Source organism: Pongo pygmaeus, chromosome 8 (genome assembly GCF_028885625.2).
Source record: "Pongo pygmaeus isolate AG05252 chromosome 8, NHGRI_mPonPyg2-v2.0_pri, whole genome shotgun sequence".
NCBI classification, from domain to species: Eukaryota; Metazoa; Chordata; class Mammalia; order Primates; family Hominidae; genus Pongo; species Pongo pygmaeus.
Genome location: NC_072381.2, coordinates 122,125,758 through 122,152,730, shown reverse-complemented (window position 1 = coordinate 122,152,730; position 26,973 = coordinate 122,125,758). Strand labels below are relative to the sequence as shown.

The 26,973-nt window shown below is 48.6% G+C and overlaps 1 protein-coding gene and 1 pseudogene across 3 annotated transcripts in view; one reads left to right on the top strand and one right to left on the bottom strand.

The window, feature by feature from the left end:
- The window catches only part of HSPA12A (heat shock protein family A (Hsp70) member 12A), a 180,022-nt gene that overhangs the window by 82,891 nt on the left and 70,158 nt on the right, over positions 1-26,973 (top strand). Inside the window, exon 1 of one of the 3 annotated variants that reach the window (XM_054435902.2) lies at positions 23,848-24,041. The exons of the other annotated variants lie outside the window; for them this stretch is intronic. Coding sequence (XP_054291877.1) covers positions 24,002-24,041 — 40 coding nt within the window. The 5' untranslated portion in view covers positions 23,848-24,001. Of the gene's footprint in view, positions 1-23,847; positions 24,042-26,973 lie in introns of those variants that run through there. 3 annotated transcript variants of the gene reach the window in all.
- On the bottom strand, positions 15,351-22,807 carry LOC129006493 (large ribosomal subunit protein uL18-like; annotated as a pseudogene).

Genomic DNA, 26,973 nt, shown 5'->3' with positions numbered 1-26,973 from the left:
CATTTCCAGGCAGTTAAAACCACTGAGGGAGCAATGAACTTTCTTCTGAATGCCTCCAAGAAGGGGACCAGGCAATCTCCGTGAGGGCTGTGGGGCAGCTTTGTCTGAAGATGCAGATGGGCAGAAGTGTCCCTTTCTTACAAGACATTAAGTTGGAGGTGGGAGCTGGGTAGGGGCATCCAGAGGAGCTTTTGAAAAGGAGTAAAGTCCTCCAGGAGCACATTTTGGCTCCTCTCCAAGCCAGTAGCCACTTTGCTCCCAGGTAGGGCGACCACCTGTCCCTGTTGGCCCAGGACTGAGGGAGTTCTTGGGTTGCAAGAATTTCAGTTTTCAACCAGGACAGTCCTGGACAAACCGGAATGAATTGGTCATCCTAACCAGCAGCCTAGGACCCAGGACTTTCAGTGTCCAAAGTGAAAAAGTCTCAGGCAAAACTGGATGAGTTGTTCATGCCCCACTGTCAGGGAGGCTACTCATGATCACACTTGGCACTGAGGGTGGACAAGGGAGGAGAGGAGGCAGAGGAGGTGGAGAGCAGGAAAGGTGGGAAGGTGCATGTGGCTGAATGGTGAGAGGGAGTGCGTGCCGTCAAACAGGACCTGGTTGCATGAAGGATGGCCCATCTGTGCATTGGAGCCACAAGCAGCTGCGGAGAGGAATGCAGCAGTTCCACAGCTATGAAGCGATGTCCAAGTACCAGGTTGCAAGGAGGAAAAACCAAGGTGCAGAACAGCGTACGGTGTGTTCCTGTTGGGCAAAAAATGGAAAGAATATGTATGTCTGTGCTTGTCTATGCTAAGGCAAGACTGGGAACACTGGGAAGAACTGAGAGGCATTTCATTGTAAACCCTCCCTAGGGGGCGCCATCACCACCCTCGAGAACAACAGGCTACAGCAGGTTTCTCAGCATCTAACTGGTGTGTCCTTCCCCACACATATGTCTTCTTTCCTTCAACTTTTAATCCTGAAAGTTCTCAAACCTACAGAGAAATTATAAGAATAGTGCAGTCAACACTCATGTACCTCTAAAAATCTTCCTTTCTGCCCTCTTTCTCTTTCTGTAAATATCTTTTATTTTTAATATGATTATGGACTCCTAGGTCTATTTTAAAAATTCAGTTTATTGTAATAAATTACTACCATTATTCCTTTCCCCCACCATGGTCCCGGATTTGGCCGGTGGGAGCTCCTTCTTGCTGGCCTCTCTATGTTTTTAGTATTGCCTCCTTGGTCTTTCAGCACTTCTGCCACTGTATGATGTTTCAGGTTTTATTTTATTTATTTAATTAAAAATTTTTTTTTGATGTTTCAGGTTTAACTACCCCAGTCCTGGAATCAGCTATATCACCAAGGAGCCCATGTGCTTTTGGGTGGGGAATGGTATTTAGAAACCAAAACCTGGGCACTAGGTGTGCTCATTGTCACTGGAGTGTCATTGTTTCTAGGTCTTTCCAGAGAACAGAACTAAGCTGTCCTCAAAACCATGAGTACATACAGATGTGTCCAGTAGCATGCATTTACCTCACCTTTCCCCATTCTATGTTTGCATCTCTCCTCTCCAAAGTCAAAACACTGGTCCCCACATCACATCTTTACTCATTTATTCAATCCTTCACTACACAAAAAAATAGTTTCAGAATTACAGCACCAATACTTCTATCTCCAACAAGCCTGCTAAATTAAGTTCAAGATTTCTTTGTGTTCTTTTTATCATTAGAAAATGTTTATTAAAGATACACAGTTAGAGTACTACATCCAAAATTACTTGAATTAATGATTTTTTTGTGTGGCTATATTGTATCTCTGCTACTCATATGATGGATAGTAAGGTTTATTTGTTTCTATTTATGCCAAATATAGGGTTTGCTCTTTAAAAACTCTTTGGATTTAAATTGATTTTCGGGTATATAAAGCACTCCAAGTCAAAACTGTATAAAAAGGTGTACAAACTATAAAAAGACATCATAAGATGTCTCACCATCATCCCCATCCCTTTCACTCTGCCCCCTCCATTTTGTTAGTTTCTAGGTGTGTGGCTGTTGTGTTTGTTTTTGCAAAACTAAACATAAATATATATGTGTATTTCCCCACTCCTTTTTAACACAAAACGTAGAATACTGTCTTTATGTAGTCTTTTGTATTTTGCTTGTTTTTCTTAATATGTCCTAGAAATTGCTTCATGTCTATTGATAGGGCTTTTCTTCATTCATTTCTATGACTGCATAGAATTTCATTGAGTGAATCTACCATATTGTATTTTCAACTTGTCTTTGAATGATCATTTGTGTTGTTTCCACTATTTTGCAATCACAATTCATCCTACGATAATAACCTTTTGCATCGTTGGTTTGTATTCGTAGGTAGATTCCTAGATGTGGGGTTGCTGGATCAAAGTATAAATCTATAATACATGCAGCTATGGCTTCCATAAGAGTAGTGCCAGTGGAAAGGCTTTTTCCATAGTGAGTTAGAAGGAAATTCACCACTGCCTTGGGAGCCGTAATAGAGGGTCCCATGAGGAGGACTGGGAGGTCCCATGAGACTCAGCCCTGGCACTGCATAAATCCTGACATTAACTCATTTGTAGCCTCCAGTCATAGACTTCCTGGAACACCCCACCAAAGGATGCAGGGAAGTGAGAGAGGCTCATTGCCGCCCGCTCCCCCCCGCACCCCCCATAACGCCATGGTCCTATCAGCATCTACATTTTACTCGTGCTTTTTCTTTCTCCACAAAAGCCTGCTGTGCCCCAGCTTCCAGCCAGTGGCTTTCATAATTTATGATTATTTTGGACAAAAATGAAGCTTCAGTCTATGCTGTCCTTAAATTTGACTTTCTTAGAAACCTCAGATGATCTTTTCCAATTCGGTTGAATCTCATAACCCAAAAAAACCTCCTAGTCCAGAGCACATTTTGTTCATGAGGGAGAGAAAAATGACCCCTTTGTGTCTGCCTGGAGATGGCCCCAAGTTGGGACTGGAGCCAGCTATGTCTTTGCCCAGGGCCAAGGCCTCAAATAGAGGGTCCCCTGGCCCACCCTGCTAGGGGCAGTTCCACCCAGATTCTGGGAAGCTGGGGCCCTGCCCTGTATGCATGGAGAGACTGGATCATATCACACTATACAAACAGAAACGATGTATGCAGAGGAAAGAGGTCTGTAGAGGCTACTATCAGAATGTGAGCAGTAGTATCTGGGGGTAGGGGTTTTTCACAGGAGATTTTTCTTTACATTTCTTGTCAGTTATTATTGCTTGAAAATGATCGTGTTTCACTGGTGTCATTTGAAAACATTTTATTTTAAAATATTAGCTAAAAGATCATTTGGCTTCTCCTAGCCCACATGTACATTGAGATAGAAAAAGCCAGATCCATTCAGAAGCAGCAAGTTTCCACCATGCCTGAGTTCAAGTTGAATACTAAGTTGGGCCGCCTCCTACCAACACCAGGGTATATCTTTTCATACCCTGTCAGCTCTGTCACCATCAGCAACAAAACTTCTTTATGCATTTACCATGTGTCTGGAGCTGTGCTAGAGGTGACCATGATGTAGCTACTGTCCTTAAAATGGTGGCAGCTGAGTATCAGGTACAGACATACCCAAGTCATTGCTGAGTGTAAAGAGAGAACTGCCCTAGAGGAGGAAATGAGAGTTTTGTTGAATGTAAGGATGAGGGCAAATGATTTCCAGGGAAGGCTTCCCAGAGGAGGGATGCCCTACCGAATTTTGAAAGAGTAAGAGTAAGGCCAGGCATGATGGCTTATACCTGTAATCCCAGCACTCTGGGACGCTAAGGCAGGTGGATCATTTGAGCTCAAGACCAGCCTGGCCAACATGGCGAAACTCCGTCTCTACTAAAAATACAAAAATTAGCCAGGCGTAGTGGCATGTGCCTGTAGTCCCAGCTAGTGGGGAGACTGAGGCAGAAGAATCGCTTGAACCCAGCAGGTGGAGGTTGCAGTGAGCCGAGATTGTGCCACTGCACTCCAGCCTGGGTGACAGAGCGAAACTCTATCTCAAAAAAATAAAAAAAGAAAGAGTAAGAGGAGTTTCTAAGGTGAGAAAGAGGACCAGGGTGGGTTTTCCAGGCAGTGTGGAGATGCAGGCATGTGAGATGCAGAGGATGTGGAGTAGGAGGGGCCATGGGCCATGCTGGACCTAGAGCGTGGCCATTGTGACTTCATCCTGTAAGGGATGAGGAGGAAGTCAAGATTTAAAATAGAGGCAAGCCATGATCAGGTATGTATTTTACAAAAAAAAAGAAAAACATACACACCTTTGCAGCAGGGTAGAAATGGATTAGGGGCGAGGGATTGGGACCAGAGGCAGGGAGATGAACTGACAGTCATCCAGGTGGGAAGTGACAAGGTCTTCATCTGAGGAGGTGCCCACAGGGCTGATGAGGAGCCATTTTGGAAGTCTGTATGGTCTGGTGACCACCAGGATAGGAGAGTGAGGCAGGGGACAGGCCAGGCGGCTTATGCTATGCCAAAGGTCTGTGAGGACAAGGGCCATGCTGTATTTGGAGCCTAGCACAGTGCCTGGCATGTGAAAGGAACTCAGTGAATATTGGTATATAAGCTGCAAAAAACTGGGCTGTCATTCAGGCCAGCCTTAGCACAATGTTGCATTCAAAGACCAGCACAACATCCAAAAATAATTGAAAGCAAATTAAAACTTTCCTGTAGTCTCTCAAGAAAATATAAAGGGGAACATTCTTAACATCCAGCAAAACCTGAAAAATCCTTTTTTTTTTGTTATCGCTGCCTGCTTCTCCCTCCCCACCTCTCATTTTCTCATATTCCTGATAGCCACCTCTAGCATCTGTCTCCTCTCTAGGCTTGTGAACTTTCTTCTTAGGGTCTGTTCTGTTTTTCCTTCCACCTTCACCTTTTAGATCAAGGATTTTGTTTTGTTTTGTTTTGTTTTTGTTTTGAAACAGTCTGGCTGTGTCACCCAGGCTGGAGTCCAGTGGTACGATCTCTGCTCAAGGTAAGCTCTGCCTCCTGGGCTCAAGCTATCCTCCAGCCAGATGTGCACTACCATGCTTGGCTAATTTCTTGGGGTTTTTATTTACTTATTTATTTATTTATTTATTTTTAGACGAGTTCTTCACTATGTAGATGAGTTCCTCACTAGTTAGCCTGGCTAATTGTTGTTGTTGTTTTTTTTTTTTTTTGAGATGGAGTCTCTTGCTATGTTGCCCAGGTGGGAGTGCAGTGGTGTGATCTCGGCTCACTGCAACCTTCGTCTCCCAGATTCAAGTGATTCTCCTGCTTCAGCCTCCCAAGTAGCTGGGACTACAGGTGTGCGCCCGGCTAATTTTTGTATTTTTAGTAGAGACGGTGTTTCACCATGTTGCCCAGTCTGGCCTCGAACTCCTAACCTCAAGTAATCCACCTGCCTCGGCCTCCCAAAGTGCTGGGATTACACGCATGAGCCATCGCTCCCAGCCTAATTTTTGTATTTTTAGTAGAGACAGAGTTTCACCATGTTGCCTGTCTCATCTCGAACTTCCAGGCTGAAGTGATTCGCCCACCTCTGCCTCCCAAAGTGCTAAATTACAGGCAGGAGCCACCATGCCCAGCTTAGATCAAGGATGTTTTAAAAAATTTATTTATTTTACTTTTTTCTTTTTTTTTTAACTTCTGTGAGAATTATAGTTCTTTTCCCCACGTACATCTAGCTAGCCTCTGGCTTCTCTAGTTGAATGCATATTTGCATGTATTTTATCCTTTATCTCCGTTGTTATCCTAGAAACCCAAACACCAAGAAAAAGCAGGGAGAGGGGATGACTGCCTACACTTGTACTTTAATACCATTTGTTTTGTTATGTGAACAAATAAGCTAATGTTTCCAGCAGATATTGGGAATATCCATCCCTTGCACTTTGTGGCATTAACAGAGTAGAAAGTACTTTCACAAATATCATTCTGTGTAATTACGCAAAAACCCTGGGTGATGCTATTAGTGTTCTCATTTTACAAAAAAAAAAAAAGAAAACTGAGGTGCTGAGAAGTGATATGATTTGGAATTTGATAATTCATTGAGCAAGTACATGGGGACTTGTGGCTTATGACGAGGACCCCCGACTTCAGTGGGATTGTCTTGAGTTTGAGGGCACATTGATGTGTTTTCTTTCCAGTCCTGCTGGGAGCAAGGAGATTCCAGGGACTGACTGATCAGAGGTGTGGAGTGACTTATTTAAGGTCACACAGCTAGTCAGAGGATTGCTATGAATCCAGTTTCTGACTCTTGATCCTGGGTTCTAAACTCCAGGGCTCTGTGCACTGTTCTTAGGCTGCTACCAGCCTGGGAGAGTGAAACAGAGAGCTGTCAGTGCCCTTGAATCTGATGGGCTGGTTAGAGTTCTTTGGCTGCAAGTAATAGAGACTGAGTCTGGCTATTGAAGCTATAAGAAAGAATGTACTAGAAAGATATGGGGCAGCTCATATAATTACCAAAGAAGCTGATTAACCATGACTTGAAGAGGACAGGTTCCTGGGCTGAGGGCCTCAAGGAAGAGCTCATTCCTCAGAGCAAAAATAGGTGCTGCTCTGGCAGAAGGAGAATGAGTGGATCCTGGGTAAGCACTGTATTAGTCTGTTTTCATGCTGCTGATAAAGATATACCCAAGACTGGGCGATTTACAAAAGAAAGAGGTTTAATGGGCTCATATTCCATGTGGCTGGGGAGGCCTCACACTCATGGTGGAAGGTGAAAGGCACATCTCACATGGCGGCAGACAAGAGAACAGAACTTGTTCAGGGAAACTCCTCTTTATTAAACCATCAGATCTCATGAGACTTATTCACTATCACGAGAATAACATGGGAAAGACCCAGCCCCATAATTCAATTACCTCCCACCAGGTCCTTCCCACAACATGTGGGAATTGTGGGAGCTAAAATTTAAGATGAGATTTGGGTGGGGACACAGCCAAACCATATCAAGCACAAACCACTGAACTCCACCTGAGGAGATGTCTTCTATCCCTCTGCAACCCCAGTACTGAATGCTGTCAAAGGCACTGTCATTTACTCAACATCCATTTCCCCCTTATTCCCTGATGGAAGAGCCCTGAATTTGTTCATCCTCATGGAAGGTGACCCTGTCCCCAGCTCAGAGGTAAGCCCAGATCCACTTAAACCAATTAAGGTAACTCCATTGTCCTTGCCTGTCAGTCATTGGTTTAGACTTCAGAGTGGTCATGAGATCTAGTTCTGTCCAATAAGAAGTGAGGAGAGGTTGGCTGAGGGGATTCTGGGAAGAAAGACCCACAAGAAGACATATTAACATCTTCTTCCTCTGGACACTGAATGGCTCCAAAGCACACAGGGAGGGGCAGCTGCCATTTTGCTGACCTCCTGAGGTCAAGCTAACAGTGAAACTGGGCAGAGCCACGGAGATGGAGACAGAACTACCTCTGAAATGACTTGTTATTGAGTTAGGACTTTTGATTATTTGCAGCTGGATATACCTTAATGGATACAGAAACTTTCTTGGATAGAAGGGCAGATTTATTCTGCATTACTCCAGAGGGTGAAATTAAGACCAAAGAGAAAACAGCTATGAGAGGAAGAACTGGCTGACATCTCTCTGAGGCGAGGGAATGTGCTGTTTCTTCAGGTCCTGAGTTCCCATCAAAAGAAAATCTGAAACAAGCTGGCTGTCTGGGGTGCAGCAGAAGGGGTTTCTGCATCAACATCACCTTTAAAGTTCCTTCTGACCTTGAACTTCCAGGATTCTGTTGTCAGGAACCAGGATCTAGAATTAGCCGAGGCCTGCCTTCACCCCAGAGCATTCCACAGGATCAGGCTTTTCTATTTTCTACTCATCTGAGTCCACACTCTTTATTTCCTTGGTTTTAAATTCAGTTTCTCTGATTCTTCAAAAAACCTGAGCAAGCTCTGTGTGTTGCTATCTGTTCTTAGAGTCTTTGAGAAACATTTGATAAATATATATATTATTTCTTTTTCTCTCACTTCCTCTCTTTCCCTCTCTCTAAAACGCACACACAATCACACATGTATGCACATGCACACAAACACAAATGATCCACAGGCAGAGATTCTAACTGGAAAACAGGAACCATCTCCCCCGGCCTCATATTCCTGTAACCCACGACTTCCCTGTATCATGGAGCCGTCCAGTAAGATGAGCTCTGGACTTGAAGTGGTAAGTGATGTGGGTGTGAATTCCAGCCATGCCACCTCCTGGCCGGGTGGTCCTGGGCAACTCATTTGCTTTCTGGACCTCAGCTCAGAGTTCACCTAGTGAATTAGCCTCCCAGAGCTTGGCACATAGTAGGTGATTCATAAACAGCAATCAGAAGTCACAGGGCAATGCCCAGAGGAGGCCTGGACATGGGCGGATTCAAAGGGGAATGAGTGTGGGGCAAGGGTGAGCAGAGCTAGCGATGCTTCTCAGAAGGCAGGACATGGGTCTGAAAGAGACTGAAAACCACGTATCAAGGTACCTTTGCTGAACACTGTTAGGCACCTAGCATTAAGACATCCTTTCCAACCTTGTCCTCTGCTTCTAAACCACCTATCCCACTTCTGTTGAGTGGATTTTAAATAATCATTTATTGATCCTCTTCTTATTATAAAAGAAAAACATGTTACTTATTGAAAATGTTGTGGAGGTGGAGGAGTGGGAAGAAAAAAATAAGTCACTTGTCATCTTACTATGCAGAGGCTACTCCTATTGATATGTTAGTGCATTGCTTTCCAGTCTTTTAAATGGACATATTTTATATGCACATATTTCGTAGGTAGAGAATTAGATAGATGAGATTTGTATTTATCTGGATGTGGCCATGCTAATAGATCGCTCAGTCTCTAATCAATAGCAGCTGACAATCCTTGGCTCTTTGGTGTTATCACTGTCCCTGCACATGTATGAACTCCTTTAATCTTCATCACATCCCTATGAAGTAGGTACAGTTATTATTCCCATTTTACAGGTGACCAAACCAAGGTACCAAGCAGTGCCCAAAGTCACAGAGCAAGAAATCAAACCCAAGCTGGTACTCTTAACCCTGACCTCCGCTTCCTCTCGTTCTTCCTGGTTTCAGCCTGAAAGACATTGTCTCCAGGTGATTTTGCATTTGGCCAACCTCCTGCCATGTGTGGATGATGACTGTAACTCTGGAGCGCCTCCCTCTCACTCTTTGCTGTTGAAGGGGAGGGCATTTGGAGGGAAGTCAGGTGGCCTCGGGAGAGGGGCTTGGTTGTCTACACGGGTGCACTCAGCGTCGCCCTACGTGGACAGTTTCTGGTGTCTGGATTTGATCATCAGCCCTGTCACTTGGACCTGGAGGGGTCAGCCCATGTGAGAGCTTCTTCTCCCTGGGAGACTCATGCTGTTAACCCAGCTCCTGGGACACAGGCAAAATCTATACCACTAATGTGCCAATTCACAGAGAGTACTCCAGGAATCCTGGGGGCCTCCTCCCATTTGCAGATCATCCCCCATTTCCCCCAGCTAAGCCTACTGTGGCAGAGGCGGCTTGGTTACCAGTCTGAGCACCAGAGTGGTCAGAGTTCCAGGTCTCAAACTTTTTTGCTGACCATCCTTAAACAAGTTATTGAACCTTTCCTGTGCCTCCGTTTCCTAGCCTTTAACGTGAATATAATACTATTACCTGTCTGTAGGGTTGTTGGAAGATTAAGTGAATTAAACATAATCCACAATGAGTTACATACACCGTGGAGAAGGCCTAGAAGGATGCCTGGCATCTAGTAAGCGCTCAATATTAGCTTTTGATACTGATGCAACTTTACACCTGGACTGGCCCACACTCAATTCATTGGAAGTTGTATTCTCCTGTTTTCCATCTCCCATTGAAGACCATCAACTGTGTTTTCCCACCTTTGTATTTATCCTTGTGGTCTAATACATAACAGACCCTTAATCCATGCTTGTTTTAGTGCACAAATGAGTGAATGAATGAATGAACTCCCACTATGTAGATCTATAAACCTTTCAAAACGGTTTGCAAAGTCTGAGCACTTATCAGATTCTCAAAAGAGCACAAGATTCAGAACAGGCTGAGAGGTGGCTGCAGGCCTTGGGTTATGGGGGTAGAGTGAGCCCCACCCACATGGGCCGGTGCCCAGGGGGTGCCCATGTGCCAAGGCGAGCAGGCTCAGGGAAGGGCAGCCATTCTGAGCTCACTCTTGGGGCCTCAGAAGGCCTTTTGTGGGGACTGACATTTCCTGTCCAAATGTGAAATTCCTTGGCCCCAGCACACAGTGTAATGTGTTTTCTCGAATCAAGTATTTGCTGGAGCTTGTCTGTCTCTGATCTCACAAGCACACCAGCCAGTTTGTTTTGAGAGCTGCATTTTCGAGAAAGAGTAACACAATTTAGGAGCCAAATCAAATGGCAAGAGCCAGAGTGACAGTAGAGTTAGGATACAGCCCCCCACCCTTCCCTGGAAGTGAGAGGCATCAGTCTCCGGACAGAGTTCAGAGAAAGAGGGAGACAGAAAAAGATTATAAAACCTTAAAGGAAACCTGGAAGTGGCAAAGCCTCCCTCATTATCCCTCTACCTTAGCACAACTGTTTGATCTTTCTACAGGCTAGGAGGTGTCCGTATGCAGGCATACTTTTAGTGGTTATCATCATTATATATGGGTGATTTTTCTGCTTTTAAAATTTTGTTTTCTTTTCTTTTTTGAGACAGAGTCTTGCTCTGTTGCCCAGGCTGCCGTGCAACAATCACAGCTCACTGCAGCCTCAACCTCCCTGGGCTCAGGTGATCCTCCCACTTCAGCCTCCCAAGTAGATGTGACTACAGGTGTGCCCCACCACACCTGGCTCTTTATTTTTGTATTTTTGCATTTTTTTTTTGGTAGAGGTGGGGTTTTGCCATGTTGCCCAGGCTGGTCCTGAATTCCTGGGCTCAGGCCATTCGCCTGTCTTGGCCTCCTAAAGTGTTGGGATTACAGACGTGAGCCACTACACTTAGCCTCCTCCCAACCCCCCGCTTCATAAGTGACATTTTCTCATGTTACTACACCACCCTCTTTTTTTTTTTTTTTTTTTGAGACGGAGTCTCACTCTTTCACCCAGGCTGGAGTGCAATGGCACGATCTTGGCTCACTGCAACCTCCGCCTGCTGGGTTTAAATGATTCTCGTGCCTCAGCCTCGTAAGTAGCTGGGACTACAGGCGTGCGGCACCATGCCCAGCTAGTTTTTGTATTTTTAGTAGAGACGGAGTTCCACCATGTTGGCCAGGCTGGTCTCAAACTCCTGGCTTCAAGCGATCTGCTCATCTTAGCCTCCCAAAGTGCTGGGATTACAGATGTGAGCTACTGTGCCCAGCCACCACCTTCATATTTATGTTTGTAATTTTATTCAATTGTACTCCTCGCATCAATTAACATTTAAAAATACATGGATAGGCCAAGAGCAGTGGCTCACACCTGTAATCCCAGCACTTTGAGAGGCCAAGACGAGTGAATCACTTGAGGTTAGGAGTTTGAGACCAGCTGGCCAACATGGTGAAACCTCATCTCTACTAAAAATACAAAAATTACCTGGGCATGGTGGCAGGCGCCTGTAATCCCAGCTACTCTAGAGGCTGAGGTGTGAGAATCACTTGAACACGGGAGGCGAAGGCTGCAGGGAGCTAAGATCATGCCACTGCACTCCACCCTGGGCGACAGAGTGAGATTCCATTTAAAAAAAAAAAAAATACATGGATAAATACAGTTGTTTTCTTTTGACATAATTTCTAAGAGAAAGATTAACTGGTTAGCATTTTCTAAATGTTACCATATGATTTCCCAAAGTATGCAACTCCTTAGTTTACGATGACTCCATCCGTGTATGTATGAAAGTATAAACTCTACTGTGATCTCATTATTAGATGTTATTGTTTTATTGTTTTATAACTTACCCTGTGTTTAATAAGTGTTTAACCATATACACACAGAAATAAATTACTGATGAGATCAGTCATTTTGTTCATATTTTAATTTATCTGTATGTTTCTTCTTGAACATATTTCTTTGTGACTTTTGAGTATTTAGTTCTTGGACTCTGAGAGCTACAGATGCATTTACATGCACACACTTAGGCTCACATGCACGTTACACACCTGTTAGATCACATTGATGCAACCTATTTGCTCAGTGTCTATTTTTCTTCTCATCCCCAATTTTCTTCGTTTCTAAAAACCAGAAACTTAACTTTTAAAAAGTTTAATATTTTGATTTTTTTTCTTTAATTCTTCTTTGCTCTAAACTTAGACCTTTATCAAGATACTGGACAAAACAGGAAACTTAGAAAATAACAAACCTTTTGGGGGATGAAATACATAATTTTCTTTTATTTGGCCCTTTTACCTTTATCCAGATCTTAGCACTTTCCATCCTCGCAGTGAGCTGAGGGGGGATGGGTCAAGACAGTGTGTTTTCCCCCTGTTATGAGTGAAGATTGTCCAGGTACAGGCTGGTTAGGGAAGAGCCCACCCCCTTGTCCTCCCTCCCACCACACTGCCAGTCTGGGAAGGACTTCGGTGGAGCAGTTTGAGGGCATTACCTGGCTGTGTAGCTAGTGGTGACTAAATTGCTTGTAGCTGAGCCCTGCCAGGGTGGGGAGAGGAAGGCCCGGCCCGTGTCTCTACTATGTTGCCTACTAGGGCTGCTCCTGCCCTGGCATGAGGCTGGCTCTCTTGGGAAGGTGAAATGAGGTAGCTGAGTGCTTAGCTTAGTGCCCAGCAGAAAATGAGCAAGCACCAGAGGGGAGCGAGTGTTCGTATGATTAGACTCCTAGTGATGTAGCCCTTCTTTACTGAGGAGCTCCTTTCTCTATCCTGGAGTGGGTACCACGTGCCAGACTCCAGACCAAGCACTCCACACGCACCGCCTCACTTACTCTTCACAAAAGAAACAGGACGTAGACCCATTTCCTTGAATTCTTTTAGAACACTTACTTTACTTTCAGACTCTTTGCAGGGGTTTGCCCTACAGGATCATGGAATTTGTGCTCTGGGAGGTGGGTGCCATAATTATTCCCATTCACAGATGAGGAAAATAAGGCTTACAGTAACTAAGATCACAAACTAAGAAGCGGCAAAGTTGAGATTCCACTCCAGGTCTATGACAGGCAGGATGAGGCAGGAAGAATAAGTATGATTTTTGTCCTCATTGTACAGATGGGGAGACTGGGCATCAGAGAGGTTAGGTGACCTGTGCAAAGCCACACAGCAAAAGACAGAACCTGGTCTTGGAGCCAGGGATCCTGAGCCCAGGCCGGGTGTTATCTCACCACTGATCATAGTGATAACTGCAGCTAGTGAAGTGCTCAGTGTGCCAGGTGTCTTTTTGGGGTCCTCTTGGTCCTTACCCAGGAAGAGGGATGTCCTGGAGAGTGGCTGAATGGGACACAGGCCTGTCTGAGCCTGCAGGCCTTGCCCTGGTCATCCTGGCCCCACTGCCATGGGTTTGCCCTGCAGGATCATGGAATTTGTGCCAGCATGCCAGCATGCCAGCACCAGGCTGTGAAACAACAGAGTGTCTTTGTCCCCGCTCCGCTGACCACCAGATCGTACTTCCCACACGTGGCCAACATCCCTTGGCCAGCTGAGTAGGGAAGGCTGAGGACTTTTATTTTTTGTGTCATTTATTTTCTCGATTTACAGACTTTCTGAGAAAATTCTGTTAAGGAAAACATCCTAGCTGGCTTGCAAATGCATACATTCTCTTACAAAGCTCCTGCCTCACTCCGGCAGGTCAGGAGTCATTGCTGAGAGTGGGCTATAGGTAATGGCCAGTTATAATGGCTAACATTGACGGAGAGATTCCTTTGTTGCAGAAACTGGGTTAAGCATTATCTAAGGAAATGTTCCAATGGCACTAGTATAAAAGAGTTCACGTCAATCTTCCTTTACAAGTGAATCAGAGAGGGTAGATGAGTCACTCAAGGCCGCACAGCTAGGCGGGGATGGAGCAAGTATAATTTAACTCCCTAACCCACATCCTTAACTACTGCACTCCCTGCCCCCTGCTCTTTTGCTCCCTGAAGCAGAAGATAGGTGAAATTTTCTTGTAAATTTCATACATGAGGGTACTGATTGAAGTCTGCCTTGAATTTTAGTTATGTTTGTTTCTCTCTTTTTCACAAGGTCTGGGTGCTACTTGAGGGCTGGGCCTGTGTCTGGTTAGATTTTATGTGACAGCACGTGTCTGATGGAAGGAGAGAATGATTGACAGAGACGATGAATAAGTGAGGGAGAGGCTGAATGAGAATAAATGAGGAGAGGATGAAGGAATGACCAGGTTCTTGGCTGACTTGCCGTGGGATACTTCAGAAACCACGTGACTTTAATGCAAACTTTAGGCTTCAAAGAAAGAGGGCATAGCCCCATTTCCTTGAATTGTTTTAAAGCACTTACTTGACCTCCAGGCTCTTGGCAGGGCTACTTGGTGGTTAAGCAGACGGGCTCTGGGTGACTCCTGGCTCTGCCCTTTCCAGCCCCAAGACTTCCAGCAGGTGACTTGACCTCACCACCCACAATGTCCCCATCTGAAATAGAGGCCAACATAAGTGTGGACTTCTTAGAGGGAGAACTGTGAAAACTAAGTGAGCATACGTGTCGGTCCATTTTTGTATTGCTATAAAGAAATAGCTGAGACTAGATGATTCATGAAGAAAAGTGTAAATGGCTCACGGTGCTGCAGGCTGTACAGAAAGCAAGGCATTGGCATCTGCTTGGCTTCTGGTGAGGCTCAAGAAGCTTACAATTATGGTGAAGGCAAATGGGAAGCAGGCACAACATGGTAGGACCAAGAGCAAGAGAGAGCAGAGGAGGAGTCAGTGAACTGAGAACTCACTCATCACCAAGGGGATGGTGCTAAGCCATTTATGAGGGACCTGTCCCCATGAGCCAAACACCTCCCACCAGGTCCCACCTCCAACACTGGGAGTCACATTTCAACGTGAGATTTGGAGAGGACAAACATCCAAACCATGTCAGCATATTTACACATGAAGTGTAAATGATAGCAACTGTTATTGTTTTTCCTGGGAAAGCAATTTTACTTAAGAGTTGATTTTTACAAATTAATTTGGGTGATGGGTACCTGAGGGGTCCTTATAGCATTCTCTCTGCTTTTCTAGATGCTTGAAATTTTTCACAATAAAACATTTTAGAAACAAGTAATGGAAATCTAAGATGTTAGTTTTGTTGAGAAAACAGATATATTGTGGAATAGAATGCAAAATGTACATGCAACTTTAATTTTTACTTATTTATTTATTTTTTGCTGGTTGGTCCATAAGCTCATTGTCTTTATTTGAAAAATCCTCGTGGAAAATTGTTGTTTGGTTTAGCTCTCAGCAGCCTGATCCTGAACTCTGAGGAAGCACACCTTACTTTGAGCTACCTGATCTTTCTTCTGAGCAAGGGACATTTTGGGACAGTTTTGCCACCGTCACCCACTACTAGTTCTTCTTTCTTCTTTCTTCTTCCTTCTCTCTTCCTTTTCTTCTTCTCCTTTTCCTCCTTTCCCTCCTCCTCCTCCTCCTTCTTCTTCCTATTCCTCTTCCTCTCATTTTTCTTGTCCTTCTTCTTCTTGTTCATGTTCTTCCTCTTCCTCCTCCTCCTTCTTCCTTCCTCTTTCTTCATCTTGCTCTATCACTCACGTTGGAGTGCAGTGGTACGATCTCAGCTCACTGCAACCTCGACCTCTGAGGCTAAAGTGATCCTCCCACGTCAGCCTCTCAAGTAGCTGGGATGACAGGCACACACCACCATGCTCAGCTAATTTTTAGTTTTTGTAGAGGTCTCCCTATGTTGCCCAGCCTGGTCTCAAACTCCTGGGCTCAAGCAGTCCTCCCACTTGGCCTCCCAGCGTGCTGGGATTACAGGTGTGAGCCACTGAGCCCGGCCCCTCTCTTTATTTAAACTTCTTTCTTGGGTTTCTTCCCATAGACTGTATTCTGTTGCATAGCAGCGTTACCCTCTTCTACACCTCCTCCATGCCTGGAGTTACGCTGTTTTCTATGTATTGAGAGAATTGTTTTTTGTAAGCATCTTCATCTTCTGTTAGGAAATGCGTGTAATCCACGACATTCTGACCGATGATGTGCTTTCAATGCACTTCTGCATTAAATTCCTTGTTTTCAAAATCATAACCAGGGAATCATTGGGTACCAAGAGGAGTAGACAAGCCTCCATCTGCAGCTGCCTTCAAGGCCCCCCAAGACTTTATTGCCAGAGGTAGTTTTGGCAAGGCCTGCATCCAAATAGCAAATGAAGGCACCAGGCTGACCATAAGTGCTTTCTACATTGTATTCATCACCAGTCACCTCCACTTGGCCTTCATAGATCTTGCCCATGCCAGACCTATTGAGAAGCCTGCAGGCCAGCAGCAGGCCAGGACAATGTGCCGCAGCGTAATTTGTCAGGCCAACCTTCACACCATGTTTTGGTAGCTCATGAGCATAAGGTATACAAACTATCATATCCCCTTCCATACAGGCATAAGCAATGTGACAAACATTCTCTGTGTTATGTGAGCGATCATCCTGTATTTGGGCGTGTTATACTTATTTTTATCTTGTATTGCCAAGCATTTCCAAGCACAGTAGCCCATTTTACCCTCTTGTCTTCTAAATTTCACTTTGTATCTCTTAAAGCAGCTTTATTCTTGACAACTTTAGCAAACCCTGTCCTGCAGAACAGAGACCTGCATCCTTGGCTAGACATAGAGCCCACAACTTTTAAATAAAGCACAAGATTTGAAAGAAACAAAATAGCCTAAAGCAGACCACGGAGAATCCACCTCCAGGCAAGGTTGCTCCTGATCTCACTGGACCTTTGGTTTTCTCACCTTAAAAAACTTGGGAATAGTGATGTTTCCCTCTCAGTGCCACTACATGATTGAAGCGAGAGGAGAGATGTGAGGGTGCTTTGTGAACTGTAATTCTGTCTTCTAACTTGATAATTTGTTCATTCATTCAACACGTTTCTTGAGGCCCTGCCATGTGCCAGGTGCTGCGCTAGGAGCTGGGGACACTGCTGCACACAGATGAAGGCATGACAGACATACGTGTTCTTGAGCTCAGAATGCCATGGGGCAAATTCTTCCTCTGCCACTTTCTCCTTAGGGCACAACAGCTGAGTACCTAATCTCCGGGCCTCCGTTTCCTTGCCTGTAAAATGGGGGACATTAACAATATAGTTCTCTCATCCGCATGGTCATGAAGATAAATGGGGCAGTGGATGTGAGGTTCCCAGAGCAATGCCCAGCACATAGCAGGTGCTTGATAAATGTTCATTCTCACCACTGCTGGTAGGAAAAGCCCAGCAAGTGAGGAAGGCTCACCATAAACAGATTTGCAAAATGACTTTAAAGTTTATAAGTGCCGTGGAGAAATGGGGTGGCATAATATGATATGGAACCACAGGTTGGGCGGGGAGGGTCCCTCTCAGGAGCTTCCCTCCAAGGTGAATCAGTGGGATGATACAAGGTAGGAGAGCAGACAGCAGGGGGTGAGGAAAGGAGAGGAGCTGGGTCTGCTCTGCAGATGAGGAGACTGAGGCCCAGGGAAAAGTGACTGGTCCCAGCTCCCACAGGGCTGCCACCAGGAACCTAGTGATATGGTTTGGCTGTGTCTCCACCCAAATCTCATCTTGAATTGTAGCTCCCACAATTCCCACATGTCATGGGAGGGACCCAGTGGGAGGTAATTGAATCACGAGGGCAGATCTTTCCCATGCTGTTCTCGTGTAGTGAATATGTCTCATGAAACATGATGGTTTTATAAAGAGGAGTTCCCTTGCACAAGCTCTCTCTCTTTGCCCGCCGACATCCATGTAAGATGTGACTTGCTCCTTCTTACTGTCTGCCATGATTGTGAAGCCTCCCCAGCCATGTGGAACTGTGAGTCCATCAAACCTCACTTTCTTCCCAATCTAAGGCATGTCTTTGTCAGCAGTGTGAAAATGGACTAACACATCCAGTGACCCAAAGATAGACAATATTTGGGCTCACTCTTGCAGAAGTCACTGAGAAAAGTGCTGGTTTCCCTGAGAAGTGTAGCAGTGAGGATGGTGGCTTACGTGTACATTCCTAACTCTGGGGTTTTTGGAGACCTGTGCAAGCATTGCTCTTGGACACTGCTGTTGAAGATCTCAGCCCTCTGGCTCAGATAACACCCTTATTCTAGGTCATTGGTCTCCTTCTCCTCAGCTGGGTGCTGCCTGCACCTCTCCTCCAGGCAAATACTGTGACCATGGGCTTGCTACCAGGAAGAACACAACTGTGCAGACATGCCCCAGTGAGTCATTACCAAGTAATCACAGCTAGCACGAGCTATCTTCCGCTTTGTATTTTGCAGAAGAGGCCAACGAGGGTCAAGGGTTAAGCTGGGCTGGGAGTCAGGGGGCTGGAGTTTGACCCTAGCTCTGTCACTAATTGTGTGAATTTGAACCAGAGGTTTAGTATCTCTGAGCCCATGTTTCCACTCCATTATTTATTTATTTTTTATTTTTTTGAGATGGAGTTTTGCTCTTGTTGCCCAGGCTGGAGTGCAGTGGTACAATCTCAGCTTACTACAACCTCCACTTCCCAGGTTCGAGCAATTCTCCTGCCTCAGCCTCCCAAGTAGCTGAGATTACAGGCGTGCACCACCATGCCCAGCTAATTTTTGTGTTTTCACTAGAGACGGGGTTTCACCATGTTGGCCAGGCTGGTCTCAAACTCCTGACCTCAAGTGATCCACCCGTCTCAGCCTCCCCAAGTGCTGCGATTACAGGCATGAGCCACCACGCCCAGCCTCCATTATTTATTTACTGGACCATTTATTCATTCCATGCACAAACATTTACTGAGTACCTACTGCAAGCCAGGCACTGGGCTGTGGGCTGGAGAAGGGGAAAGTCGTTTTTCTCTATAACGTGAAACTCTTGGCTCTCATAGTGTCTGGTGAGTTGCAGCCCTCGTGAAAACTCTCCTGGTCATGTGATCATGCCAGTTTCTCTTCTCTGAACCTTTGTCTCAGTTTCCATTGTCCTCCTTGAGATGTGGCTTCCGGAATGTCCCGTCTTATTAATGAACCGGCAGCTCTGCAGGGCCAGGGTTTGAGCAGTTCTGAGAATGCAGCTGTGAGACTAACCATAGATGAGCCATTGCTATTTGAAATACTTACGAAAAATATTTGGATAACCTTCCATTACCTGAGAAGGCATTTCTAAAGTTTACATTGCAGTCCTGAGTGATGGTGATATTTGGAGCAATAATTTCCTCTGGCCCTTGAATTTTTGCCTGAAAGAGTTGCTCAGCAGCTCACATTGTACATGTGAAGGTTGTTTTGGAATGTTAATGGAGAGGCCGATTCACACCAGATGGACTGGAAGACCAGGGAGGTGGGGAGGATGTATACACTGGCCACCATGATTCAGCTGTAAGGCTGGCTTTTTAAAATGCACTGACAGTTGGAGGTCAAGGCGGCTGACATTTGCCCAGGTTTTCTCTGCAAGTTTTTATGTTGCTTTAGCAAATCTGAATCTTGGTCCTGTTATGAATTAGTCTCTTTTATGATATTCAGTTCATGGACAACGTTCCGGTGGCATATCCTAAAGTCCAAAGCAGCTTTGACAGGCAGTGTCCTATGTCAAAGTTCAGATTTGAACTCCTATCAGTGTTCCTTAAGCTTAACAAAAACATAAAAAAAACATTAAAATGGAAAAAGCTACTCATATCTTCTGTGTGTCTTTATCAGCCAAGAAAATCTTGCCTGGATCCATTCTGTAATTTATAATATACAAGGAAATGGCATTTTTGTGTTCCAAATATATAAATTAAATAAGTCATATTAACAGTGGCATATATAGGCTGACTCTAAATGGAATGTTTTACATATATTATCTCCCATAATTATGTTACCTATCATTACTGGGCCCTTCTGACAGGTGAAGAAACAGACCCAGAGAAGTATGTCCCAGGTCCCCTGAGGTGGGCAGGGAGCAGCTGAGCCCACTTGAACCCTGGTCCAGCTGACCCAATGCTCTCTATCTGCTTCCTCCTATTGTACTTTTCTCATTCTTGGTCCCAGTGCATCCCCCAGGGCTCACTGCCCTTAGCGTCTGGTCCATCAACAATTATCCTCAGTTTCTTCTGAGCTGGGGGCCAGAGGACTCAGCTGCCTCCCCTACCCACGCTGTGCAGCATGTCCAGCCCTTTCCACAGTTGGCAGTTATTGCAGGTGACAGGGTGCCCTGGCTGTCTGGTGCAGTTAGCTGGGCCTGCCTCTGGACTCTGACTTCTATTTGCATGAATGGATGTGGTGGGGGTTTGTTTGGGGGCTGAAGAGCAGAGAGGGAGTCTGTTGGCAGGGAAGCGTCTGTGAGGCTGTAGGTGAACGGGATCCCGGAGAGGATGAGAAAGGCCTGAAGCTAAGGGGGCTGTTTTCCATCAATGTTTTGCTCTCTGAGCCAGGCACCATCCTAGGGTCTGGGGGCTCTAAATGTGGACATGGTTGGTCCCCCTTTGGAGAGCTGGCAGCTAGAGTGGGAGGTGGGTGACCTGAAGCTGGAGAGACCTGAGTTCTAGTGTCAGAGGTCTAGTCTCAGCACTGCAGCTTCTGAGCTCAGTGACCTTTCTGTATCTCAGTCTGGTCATCTGTACAATGGGGTTAACAATACTACTGACCTTGGAGTTGTTGTGATAAGTGCTAAGATAGGAGTGATGGGGGGTTGGGCACAGAGAAGAGAGGAGGGGCCTCATGTGATCTTGGAGCGCTAGGTGGTGTCCTGGAGGAAGTGCCATCCAAGCTGAGGCCTGTAGGAAGAGATAGGGTTGGTTACCTGGCAAAACTAGAGGAGAATCGGCTTCCGGTGGAGGCATTGGCTCTTTGGGGACCTGAGGGCAGGCCCTTGAAGCTGGAGTGACCAGCAGGAAGGGAACTAGAAGGTGGTGCCTTGGCTGTGGGCTGGACCACTTTTTAGGACTTGAGTATCCAACAGAGATGTGTAACATTCTCTCCACCAGCTACCACAGTCTACAGCCTGTGGAGGGTGTGGAGGGTGGAGAAGAGATGGTATAGAGGGCGCTGCAGTGTACCCACAGAGAGCACTGTGAGGAGGAGTCTTTGGAGGGGAGCTTGAGGGAACTTGGTACAGAGCAACCTCCCAGGAGTCTGGGCGTGCCCTGAGACAGCTGGGGCTGTGGAAAGGCATGAGCCCTGGGGGTCAGCAGAATGTCTGTGTGCTGGGCTGTGTTCCCGCTTCACTTACTGATTCAGCCAGTCCAGCATCAATGATTTATTAAGTGCCTGCCATGTACCAGGCACTGTTCTAGACACAGAGATGCAGAACTGGCAACACAGTCCACAATCTTGCTCTCCTGGGACTTACTTCCCAGTGGGGGCGAGGCAGCAGTTTTAGATAGAGTGTTCTGGGAGGAGCAAGACACGTGATTGATTCTCTTGAAGGATGTGTCCTGGGGAGTGACCCCCCAGGTGGGGCCTGTGTGTGTTTGGGCTTTGGGGGGAACGGGAGATTGGAAGGAGCTGAGGTCACTGAGGCATCAGGAGGCCAATTTGTGTAGGACCTGGTAGCAGGAAAATGACATGCTTTCACTCTGGCTGCTATTGGGGAAGAAGACTCCAGGGAGGAAGGTGGGAACCCTTCCTTGATGTGGCGTGCTGAGCCTTGAACCCCAGCCTTGCTGCTGATGGCCAGAGGATGGCTGAACGGGTGCCTCAGCCATTGAATGCTTCCCTTTCCTCTCCTGCAAAACCGCAAGGGCCACCATGAGAACTAGGTGAGACCACAACAGCCCCTCGCTGGCGGGCCGGATGGTGTGCTCAGCAGGGCGCGTCGTAATTAGCGTGATGAGCATGAAGGCCGTGAGGGCAAATCCCAGGCAGAGTGTGCGCTGCCTTTCATGCTCCCCTGCAAATCAAAAGTGTTCTGCTCTCTGCCTCCAGCACTGGGGCCTGCATGTCACCTCCCATCCTTCTCACACACCCTCATGTCACTGTGGCTGGGAGTCCCGTGAGGGCACGTGGCGCCCAAGGCCCTTCCACAGCAGGAGGCAGATGTGCAGGGGCTACGGGTTTCTGCTGCTTCTGACAGGCTGTCAAGGCCAATGTCCTGATGCCCTGGTCTGATGGGGAGGAACGAGTGCCTTGAGGACACTGAGGAGGGGCCCCCTGGCCAGCACGGATATGCAGGGAAGCCTTCCTGGAGTTGCGCAGTCCATGCTGAGAAGGAGAAGTTCTTAGGTTGCTGGTGGTGGTGAGATGAGGGGACCGGTGATCCAGGCATCAAGCACATTTTCATGTCTTTGAAATACCAGCATAAGAGAAGCAGGGGTGGGTGAGAGGGATTGAAGAATCAGAGCGGCTGCAGCTGGAGCTGGAGCAGGGTGGGGACAGACCAGATCACAAAGCCTGGACTGAAGGGACGAGACAGGACGGCGGGGGAGCTGTGGGCAGGCTGTGGCAGGCACACAGGCAGGGAGGGCCCTCGGGGGCCATCAGTGACTTAATGATTTTTACCATGTGCTAGATCCCAAGCTAAGCATGTTACATGCATAGTCTCATCTAATCTTAAGTTTTATGAACTGGGTTCTCCTGTTATACCCATTTCGCAGATGAGAATATTGAGGCTCAGATAGGTTAAATAACTTGACTGTGGTTTCATACACAGCCAGGAACTGTCCATTTGGGATTTTTAATGCAGGCAGACAGAAGACAAGTTTTGTGTTTTGAACTTGTCACTCTACCATCACCTTCTGGTTTCCGGGCTCTCGCAGCAGCTCTCTGCCCATTCCGTCATCCATAACGGGGTTGTACGATGAAGCCTCCCCTAGGTAATCTTTGGGAAATGCCACCCATCTCTGGAAGTGAGGGATGCTGGTGGTTACAGCTGGGTGGGAATCCCAGCTCCGCGACTCCCCTGCTGGTGTGATATTGTAACCCTGCCGATCCTCAGTTTCCTTATCTGCAAAATGTTAGTTATGGGGAGGAAAGGAGATAGAGGTAAAGCACCAGGCACGTAGCACAGTGCCAGGCACCCAGAAAGGACCCAGTGACGGTGCTCCTTGGATTCCTATTACTGCCCTCGTTTGCCAAGACAGGGTGGTGACACCGCGGACCCAGGGGGTGCCTGGCCAGGCCCAAACAGGTGTCAGCGGCGCGTGTGTGTGGAGGAGCTGGGGACAGGGAGTATGAATCATTCACCACTGAAGCCTTGCATTATTAATATCGTTATTCTCAGACTTCTAAGGAGGGCCCAGCTAGATCCCATACATGGAAGGCGCGACTCAGCCTCCGCGGCAAGCACCTCCCTGGGTCCGGAGTTGCCATGGAGTCCCGCAGGCGGCCTGGAGGCGGTGCCCCAGACTCGGCCCCCGTGCAGGTCCTTGGTCTGCGGCCTGGGTCCTGCCCGCGCCGGGGTCCACCCAGCCCGCCTTTGTGGGCCGCTCCCCTGGGACCCTGGGGGACAGACAGAAGCTGGTGGGGACTGGCGCGGGCGTCCTCGGGAGAGCGCGGGGCGCGCTGGGCTTGCTGAAGGGCTCCAGGCCTGGCCATTCAGTGCCTTCCAAAGAGCGGACGCGCCGCGGAGCCCCGAGGGCCTGAAATTCGCTCCCGCAGCGCAGCCCCGGGCGCGCCACCACCCCCGCCGCTGTCGACTGCGGGGCGACCGCTTGGTCCGGAAGCCGGGAGAGGAGAGGCCGGGGCTCGGCGGGCCGCTCTAGGCGGGCGGGGAGCGCAGCTCCAGAGCCGGCCAGTTCCCTGCGCCCGCCTCCCCCGACCTTTCCCGGCCGGCCCGAGCTCGGAGGGGCGGGGCGCCGGGCGGGCCGGGGCGGGGCCCGGGGAGGAGCCGTGGCTGCGGCGGCGGCCGCGTCAGAGCAGCGCTCCCGCTGCCCGGCGGCTCAGACACGGCCCGAGCGCCGCCGCGGACGCGGACAGAGACCCGCACGGGCACGGGCGCTGCGCCGGAGGCTCACCTCGCGGTCCGGGGCTGCGCGACCATGGCGGACAAGGAGGCCGGCGGCACCGACGGGCCCCGAGGTGAGCGCAGGCTGCGGGTCCTGCGGCCGCGCCTGGCGGGGCAGGGAGGGAGGAGGCGCGCTTGGCCCCGCGCCCCGCACCCCCTCGCGCACCGTGGAAAAGTGGGGACGCCCGCGCTGCATCCAGTTCTGGCGGGCGGGGCCGGGGTCAGCAGCAGCGGGGCCGGGGGCCGGGTGCCGGTGGACTGGAGGCGGCCCGCGGGTCACATGTTCTGCGCCCCGCCAGGGTGCGGACTCCGCGGCGGGGACTGCAGCCCCCGCTGAGGCGCCTGGTTGGTCCCTGCCTCGGGTGGCGCCTCCTGTGGGGCTGGTCGCGCGTGCGGGTAAGGACCGCCCCGCGTGTGCAGCCCCCGCGCGATGGGCTGCGGAGGCCGGCGCTGGCTGGGTAAAGGGCCCGCCGCCGGGTGGCCAGGTGGCCCCAACGGCTAATTTTCGTGACTCAGCGAGGCAGGAGTGGGAGCCTGGGGGAAATCGGAGATTTGGATCTGTTCCCTCGCCCCATCCCACCCCGGCCGGACGCTCGAGCCAGGAGTAGGGGCTGCAGCTGCGGCCGAAGGGCTTCTCACCCACCTCTCCGCCCATCCCCAGGGACTCACTGGGCTGGGGAAGGGTGAAGCGGCGGGGGTTCGATGGTCCCTTCCTTGCGGGGGGCAGGGGGAGGCACCCAGTGCGGAGGACAGACGCTCGCATTTTGCAGATGTGCTAGGGCCGCTTTCTTTGGGGAGCGTGATTAGGGCTCCGAAGGGTGGGGGAGCCGGAGAGGATGGGGAAGGGGGTTGCGGGAAGAGGAGGAGCAGGTTTCGGAGCCCAGGGCTGTAAATCAAGGCTGCTCCCACGGAGGGCCCGGCTGGCCAGGATTCCAGTCTTCCTGTGGGTCCCAAGTGGGGAAAGTTGGGCTCATGGAGGCGCCGCGCGTCCCTGACCTGCAGGGCCTCGGCGGGAGCGGCCGCCGGGGAGAGGAGCGCGGCCCAGGCAGCTTTCCCGGGAGCGACAGGCAAGCCGCCTGCGAGGATGAAATTAAAATGCCGGGACGCAAGGGAGATTCAGCCACGAAACGAGCGCCTGGCTCTGCGGGGCCCCAAAAGCTGGAGAAACTGAGTCCAGTGGCAGCACAGCCACCATCTGCGCTGGGTTCCCGGTCTTGCTGTCGGGCCCGCGGCCCCCACCCTCTGCTGCACTCCAAGCCGCACCTGCCCCCACCCCAGCCCATTGTTCCTGCGGATCAGGGAGGTGCCTCCCCACGCGGCACTGCAGTGGTGGGGGAGTGCAGGGTTGGGGGTGGGGGATCCTGACAGGGCTCACTCCAGGGAGAGGCAGCGGAGAGCCCAGGCCGTCCCCAAACACACACCCAGTCTGTCCCCGCCTGTACTCTTCCTCAGCTGGCGAATGCAGGCTATGGACTGGCAGCTGTCTTTGTCTGAACATCACTCAGCAACTGGATTGACTCTTTTTTTTTTTTTACTTTTTTCCTTTAAGTCAGAAAATAAAAATTTTTTTAGGACGTTAAGTAGGGGCGTTGAATTGCTAAAGCCTGAGAATTACTGAGCCAGTTTCTTGCCTCTCATGCTGGGATAGAGTGGGTGATGATAACCAAATGCAAGGTTGGGCATAGGATTTGTCAAATCAGAAGTGGGCAGGAATGTGTACCCACTCCCCACAGCCTTCCCAACACTGTTTTGTCTTGTAAATCAAATTCAGCACCCCTATCCTAAAACACACACACACACACACACATAGACACACACACACACACACACACACGATGCTGGGAGAAATCCCGTCCAGGATGGGGACACCCATACCTGGTGTGCCGAGCCACCTGCCACCACTCTTCTGGGTTTGTTCTGGAGTATTTGTTTCTTCACTTCCAGTCATCTCCAGCTCAAGGTGGCCAGTGAGAATTCCAGGTGCATGGACTTAGGACAGAGACCAACCTGAAGAGCAGGCTGTCCCTGACAGCTCACTGTGCCTCTGGGCACCTCTCCCTTTATCTGTAAAATGGAGGATGTGAATAGTATTGCATAGGAGCAGAGTCCTATTTCTAAGGTTTCCTCATTGCTGGGAAAAGAGCGTGCATTATTTTATTGTTTTAAAGCCTCACAACAAACCTGTTACCAGCATTCTCCCCTTCCTGGGTGGGAAATCTGAGTACAGGTTGAGTGACCTATCCAAGGTCACACATCTGGGAAGTGTTGATTGGGACCCAGGCCATCTGATTCCAGGGCACCAACCTGTGCATACAGCCCTTATGCAAGTGTGCAGTGGTTACCACTCTATTAAGGACATAAAAATGGTTGTGCTTCCTGGGAAGGATATCCAGAATGCTTTTGGTACAAAAGAATGGGTGCCACAGATATCACACTGTTGGAATTTGTGAGCAGTGGGAGTCCTGGGTTGGGGAGGGGTTTGCTGTGTGGGTAGATGGTGTTGGGGGGTGGTGTCAGAAAGGCTGGCCATGAAATCTCCAACGAGTGCAGTTGGGGTGGGGTGGGGAGTGGGCAGAGGTGCGTGCCAATGAAGCAAGAATGGCAAAATATCGTAGTTGGGTGATGGGGAGTGGCGGTTCATTACTATTCTGCTTACTTTGTGTATGTTTGCAAATTTTCTTAATAAGATGTTTAAATTACTTAATTTACAAAATCTGAAGGGCCACACTTGAGGGTCCGGGTGTTGGACAGCAAAATTTGAGATGACCTTCAATCCTGCCCCCCCCCCATGACCTGAGTGGGTTGACACATGGAGCCCTAGAAGGGTGACATGAATTGGGGGTGGACAGAGTGGTTCGGACAAGGATGGCTCCTATGGTGACCAAGTCAGGGCTAGGTATGGGGAGTGGAAACCAAGTCATTTTTTCCAGGGCAGGGGCTTGAGGAGAGGGATGGTGGGCAGGCAGTTTTGCCTGGGTTGAGGGTATCTCTCGAGGCCTGGCAGTG